This window comes from Oncorhynchus masou, chromosome 11, assembly GCF_036934945.1.
Source record: "Oncorhynchus masou masou isolate Uvic2021 chromosome 11, UVic_Omas_1.1, whole genome shotgun sequence".
NCBI classification, from domain to species: domain Eukaryota; kingdom Metazoa; phylum Chordata; class Actinopteri; order Salmoniformes; family Salmonidae; genus Oncorhynchus; species Oncorhynchus masou.
In genome coordinates, this window is record NC_088222.1 from 59,374,544 (window position 1) to 59,381,558 (window position 7,015).

General features: G+C 42.0%; 1 protein-coding gene across 1 annotated transcript; it reads left to right on the top strand.

Moving 5' to 3' along the window:
* The first annotated feature begins 2,093 nt into the window (after positions 1–2,093).
* Positions 2,094–4,472, top strand: LOC135548904 (pleckstrin homology domain-containing family B member 1-like). The gene is made up of 6 exons (XM_064978978.1): positions 2,094–2,130; positions 2,973–3,125; positions 3,417–3,519; positions 3,722–3,761; positions 3,925–4,006; positions 4,339–4,472. The coding sequence occupies exons 1-6, from the start codon at positions 2,094–2,096 to the stop codon at positions 4,470–4,472; spliced, it is 549 nt and encodes a 182-aa protein (XP_064835050.1).
* Positions 4,473–7,015: the final 2,543 nt, after the last annotated feature.

Genomic DNA, 7,015 nt, shown 5'->3' on the forward strand with positions numbered 1-7,015 from the left:
CATTGACTCTGTACTGGTAACCCCTGTATATAGCCTCCACATTGACTCTGTACTGGTAACCCCTGTATATAGCCTCCACATTGACTCTGTACTGGTAACCCCTGTATATAGCCTCCACATTGACTCTGTACTTGTAACTCCTGTATATAGCCTCCACATTGACTCTGTACCGTAACACCCTGTATATAGTCTCCACATTGACTCTGTACCGTAACCCCTGTATATAGCCTCCACATTGACTCTGTACTGGTAACCCCTGTATATAGCCTCCACATTGACTCTGTACCGCAACACCCTGTATATAGCCTCCACATTGACTCTGTACCATAACACCCTGTATATAGTCTCCACATTGACTCTGTACCATAACACCCTGTATATAGCCTCCACATTGACTCTGTACTGGTAACCCCTGTATATAGCCTCCACATTGACTCTGTACTGGTAACCCCTGTATATAGCCTCCACATTGACTCTGTACCGGTAACCCCTGTATATAGCCTCCACATTGACTCTGTACCGTAACACCCTGTATATAGCCTCCACATTGACTCTGTACTGGTAACCCCTGTATATAGCCTCCACATTGACTCTGTACCGGTAACCCCTGTATATAGCCTCCACATTGACTCTGTACTGGTAACCCCTGTATATAGCCTCGCTACTGTTATTTTACTGCTGCTCTTTTTGTTTTATTTCTTACTTATCTACTTATTATCTACTTATCTACTTATTGCATTGTTGGTTAAAGGGCTTGTAAGAAATCATTTCACCGTAAGGTCTACACCTGTTGTATTTGGCACATGTGACAAATACAATTTGATTTGATATGTGCTTGTTTTTGCTGTTCTCCAAATAGCATTTTAGAGTTTTTAAATAGTGTAGGAATGTAATAAATGAGCTTCAACTTCCAGATAATTCCTTGCAGTACATGAGCTTCAACTTCCCAAAATTCCCAGTTCCACCATGGCAGGGATGGACTATGTTATAGAGACATTCATTGTGTAATATTACATTATGATTAGTAATAATGCATCAATAAATACCTAATGTATGTATACTTCTATAAATACAGTTATTGATATTGTTTTGCAATTTCTAATTGGCTATATCCAGATCATTCTAACCATCTCAAACTCAAACCCTCTATATCACGCACTGACCTGAGGCAGTGTCCATGATACAGGCAACAGAAATGAGGTCATCATTATACCTCCATGGGATTGGCTCACTTGGACAGAATAGACAGTCTTCTAGTAAGGTTTAAAATAGAGCCAAGGTGATTCCCTACTGAATCAATCTGATACGCCTTAGCATTTCCACTGGGTTCAACAGCATATAATTGGCAGACCCACATTTCTGTTTGTGAAAAGACTTGGACAGCTTTCATAATGGTATTACAACAGTGACTCAAGAATACTCGGGTCACAAGTGCATCTGAGCTAAAACAGGAAGCAGAAATGGACTGGCCATAGGGCAGTTTGAGAAAATGCCAGATGGGCTGGTCAAACTTTAGCCCAGTGGTCCGGTCCAAAAAAAAATGTATGCAGAAGGACCACTATTTGGCTAATGATGGGGGTTTAAGGAAAAAAGGTTCTCACCAGTGACCCAAAGAAACTGTAACAGTTATCTAACTCATGCAGGGATTTAGGTGTGTTAGTGTGGTATGCCTTTTTCACTACACACTATCAACATATGCAGTAGTCCAATAACCCTCGTTCCTAAAGGCAGATGAGATGATATAATAAATAGAGGCAAAGCAGAGTAAATAGAGGAGGAAGAAGAGGAGGTGGAGGAGACAGGAAGTGAGAACATTCCAGTCCGAGAGGGAAGAGGTAGATGAGTCAGGAGAAAGGGTGTGGCCAATCCAGGCCCACTAATCCCAAATGATCTAGTTTATCCCCGGTCTCCGCCCCTCGCTCTCAGATTAGACGTGTGGGCCAGAATCAGAATTAAGGCACCATATGTCCCTCTGTTTCTCTGCAGACAGCTCCTCAACCAAGAACAAACTCTCAACATACACAGGACAAACTCTCCTGTCACAAACATATTATTTGGGGTGAGGAATTGTGTTGTGGACAGCTCACTGACCCATGGCTCTCCTGAAGTCAGACTGGCTCTGGAGACAGAGTGAGTACTGTAGCTTCAATGTCTCTCGAATAATGTTGTAGTCTAACCTAGTGTCTACATGTTTTGATCTGGGATACAGCCTTAGCCTTTACAGGTACTATCTTTACCAAGTATAGACCTCAACGGCTCAACAAAGCATAAGAAGTTGTGTGGGGCACTAGTATAAGAGTGATATCACCACTATATAGTACACTTTGAAAGACAGGTTAAGTGGCGTGTGAGGTCTGTAGAAATCTTTTCTCCCATTCGCAGTCCATGCCACTCACTCCAAAAACTGTTCTCCCATGTTCTTAAGACTGTTGATGCCATCAAGATCGATTGATTTAGACTTTTAAATAAGATCAGAATCATTCTAGAAGGTGAATGTTACGATGGTTATGAAATTCCAATCCTCACTCTACTTGTGCAGCCTGGCCATAATCTAATGAGCGTTAGCAAATCAGTGACTCACACAGACAGGCCACAAGCCAACCACAACCACCGGAGAAAAACAACAACGGATTTAGAGCTTCAACCATATAAATAAAAAACACTTCAAATGGCTGTAGGTTCTGTAGTGTTCTCCCACTACAGAATCATTGACTGAAATGGGCATGTGCTGAATTGAGACAGAATATGGCTGACGGTGCATTTCAGTTAATGTGAATAGATGAAAATAGCTGGAGCATTTCAGTATGTGGATAAACTAAATACAAGTATACACAGTTGTCAAATTCGACCTGACCGATTGAAAACTAGACATCATAAACTAACCCCAAATCTACTCTACTCCACTTCACACTCCATCTCCCCCTCCCTCTCTCCTTTCCTCCCTCCCTCTCTTCCTTACTTACTTCCTTCAGCCTCTATCCTAAAACACTGGAAGCTGAATTGGTGTGACCTGTGGATCGATGGAACCCTGGCCTTCTACAAGACGGACAGTAGGCGAGAATTTGAGCACCGAGTGGGCCTCAAGACCAGCTGTGTGAGCGTCAAGTCTGGCCTGGAGTGTGCAGGTGAGGGGGGAGTGTATGGAAAGATTGGGGTTATTTCCTGGGCTTATAATGCACTACTTTTGACCAGAGTTTCTTGAGACATGCTGCATTCTTTATTACAGAAAGAACGTGGAGTCCAAATATCTTTATTTACCTACAAAAGATTTGTGCCTTTGCTGTGGACCCGAATAAAGCATTGAAATGTACGGTGTCCATATTAGACTGACACAACACCAGTTTATACTGAGGCTGTCCTAATATGGACACCCTAATAATGTGTGTGTAACCCTATCTGTCTCTGTTGTTGTGCAGGTCTCTCCCCCCCAGAGAACCACCCCAGGGAAAACCTGGTGGTGGTGCAGCTTAGAGACAGTACCACAGTGATCCTGTGTGCCAACAGTGAGGACGAGGCACTGTGAGTCTGTATTCTTTCTCTTTCCCACACACACACACACACACACACACACACACACACACACACACACACACACACACACACACACACACACACACACACACACTCCCTCGGTTTTACAGTACACATTCTGTATTTCTCTCACACTCTCTCTCTAATTCTCCCTTCCTTTCTTTCTCATTTTCTCATTCTATTTTGGCAGAGCGTGGAAATTGACAATTCTAGAGGTGAGACGAAACCCAGTAAGTAACCCATTATATTTCTACAACGTGCACCACTGAGTACTGTGTCAATATATCCCATATCCATATACCCATAGCATACAGTGTATGATCAATGTTTATTGGGATGCTCAGAGTACAGTCTTGTTTTATCCCTTTTCTTTTCCTTCCCTTTACTTTTCAGTTTGTGTATGACCCGTATAACGACTCCTACCCGTCCGTCCCAATGGACGGCCACAACACCATCTACCTGGCTCCTGGATCAGGTAAAGACAACACACCCGAGCTCTGGGTCATATTCATTACTGCACACCGTAGCAAAACTTTTTGCAATAAAAAACAAGTTCAGGTAGTCCCTCCCTGTTTCAGTCCGTTTTCTTCCGTTTGGTGCCTAGTGAATACGACTGATGTCAGCAAGTAAACAGTGTGAATCGAGAAATCCTTTCCAAGACTCCCTGAAATCAGTTGTTGAGAAAACTATCCTGGTTATATCAAATCTGAAAATTCTGATAAAGCACACTCATATATTCACCTATCCTCCTGTATACAGTAGTACACCATATATTAAGCATCCTGTCTCACCCTCCATCTCTCTCAGGTACCCACCACATACTGATCCAGAGAGACCCGTACGACGGCGTAGGAGAACAGGTGGCACTGGGGCTACTGGCGGGCATGGCGGCAGGCGCTGCTATGCGCTCCTTCCTCTGGATGCCCTTCTTTTTCTGCTGATATAGAAGGCCTCTATAAGCAGGGAGGCTGGGAAACGCTGCTGTAGGCATCACTCCTAAAAGTCTTATTATCTTGGCATCCTTGAGTAAAAGTAATGATACCTTAATAGAAAAGGACTCAAGTAAAAGCGAAAGTCACCCAGGAAAATACTACTTGAGAAAAAGTCTAAAAGTATTTGGTTTTAAATATACTTAAGTATCAAAAGTAAAAGTAAAAGTATACATTATTTCAAATTCCTTATATTAAGCAAACCAGACTGCACAATTAAAAATATATATTTTATGGATAGTCAGGGGCACAAAACACTACTTCAGTAATACTTTAAATATGGGTGCACGTGTGCCGTTGCAGAATATGGGTGCACGTGTGCCGTTGCAGAATATGGGTGCACGTGTGTGTGTTTGTGTTTGTGTGTGTGTGTGTGTGTATCATCATTTGTTGTACATTTGTCCTTAATGCCTAAATTCACACAGCATATTTAGTAGGAATGTACAGTACCCATCAAAAGTTTGGACACATCTACTCATTCCAGGTTTTTACTTTATTTTTTACTATGTTCTACGTTGTGGAATAATAGTGAAGACATCAGAACTATGAAATAACACATATGGAATCATGTAGTAATCAAAAAAGTGCTAAAAATAACAAAATATATTGTATATTTGAGATTCTTCAAATTAGCCACCCTTTGCCTTGATGACAGCATTGCACACTCTTGTCATTCTCTCAACCAGCTTCATGAGGTAGTCACCTGGAATGCATTTCAATTAACAGGTGTGCCTTCTTAAAAGTTAATTTGTGGGATTTCTTTCCTTCTTAATGCGTTTGAGCCAATCAGTTGTGTTGTTACAAGGTAGGGATGGTATCCAGAAGGAAGCCCTAGTTGGTAAAAGACCAAGTCCGTATTATGGCAAGAACAGCTCAAATAAGCAAGGAGAAACGACAGTCCATCATTCCTTTAAGACATGAAGGTCAGTCAATGACGAAAAGTTTCTTCAAGTTTCTTCAAGTGCAATCGCAAAAACCATCAAGCGCTATGTTGAAACTGGCTCTCTCATGAGGACCGCAACAGGAAAGGAAGACCCAGAGTGTCACGCCCTGACCTTAGAGATCCTTTATTCTCTATTTGGGGTGGCAGGGTAGCCTAGTGGTTACAGCGTTGGACTAGTAATCAAAAGGTTGCAAGTTCAAATCCCCGAGCTGACAAGGTTTAAATCTGTCGTTCTGCCCCTGAACAGGCAGTCAACCCACTGTTCCTAGGCCATTGTTGAAAATAAGAATTTGTTCTTAACTGACTTGCCTAGTAAAAATTATTATTATTATTTTTTTAAACTTAAAAAAAAAAATTGGTTAGTTCGAGGTGTGACTAGGGTGGGCTTTCTAGTTTCTTTATTTCTAGGTTGGCTTGGTATGGTTCCCAATCAGAGGCAGCTGTCTATTGTTGTCTCTGATTGGGGATCATATTTAGGCAGCTTTTTCCCACTTGTTTGTGTATAGTTGCCTTGAGCACTGCATAGCGCCACGTTCTTTTTGTTCTTTATTGTTTTTTTGCCGGTTCACGTAATAAAGATGATGAACCCAAACCACGCTGCATTTTGGTCCGATTCTTACAACAACGTTCGTGACACAGAGTTACCTCTGCTGCAGAGGATACGTTCATTAGAGTTAACTGCACCTCAGATTGCAGCCCAAATAAATGCTTCACAGAGTTCAACTAACAGACACATCTCAACGTCAACTGTTCAGAGGAGACTGCGTGAATCAGGCCTTCATGGTCAAATTGCTTAGAAGAAACCACTACTAAAGGACACCAATAAGAAGAAGAGACTTGCTTGGGCCAAGAAATAATGTCAATGGACATTAGACCGGTGGAAATCTGAATCCAAATTTGAGATTTTGGTTACAACCGCCGTGTCTTTATGAGACACAGAGTAGGTGAACAGATGATCTCTGCATGTGTGGTTCCCATCGTGAAGCACGGAGGAGGTGGTGGGATGGTGTCGGTGTGCTTGCTGGTGACACTGTGATTTATTTAGAATTCAAGGCACACATAACCAGCATGGCTACCAAAGCATTCTGCAGTGATACGCCATCCCATCTGGTTTGTGCTTAGTGGGACTAACATTTGTTTTTCAACAGGACAATGACCAAAACCAGGCTATGTAAGGGATATTTGACCAAGAAGGAGAGTGATGGATTGCTGCATCAGATGACTTGGCCTCCACAATCACCTGACCTCAACCCAATTGAGATGGTTTGGGATGCCTTGGACCGCAGAGCGAAGAGAAAGCAGCCAGCAAGTGCTCAGCATATGTGGGAACTCCTTTAAGACTTTTGGAAAAGCATTCCTAATGAAGCTGGTTGAGAGAATGCCAAGAGTGTGCAAACGTGTCATCAAGGCAAAAGGTGGCTACTTTGAAGAATCAAAAATATTCTAAATATTTTGATTTATTAACACTTTTTGGTTACTACATGATTCCATGTGTGCTATTTCTTCACTATTATTCCACAATGTAGAAAATAGGAAAAACCCTTGAATGAGT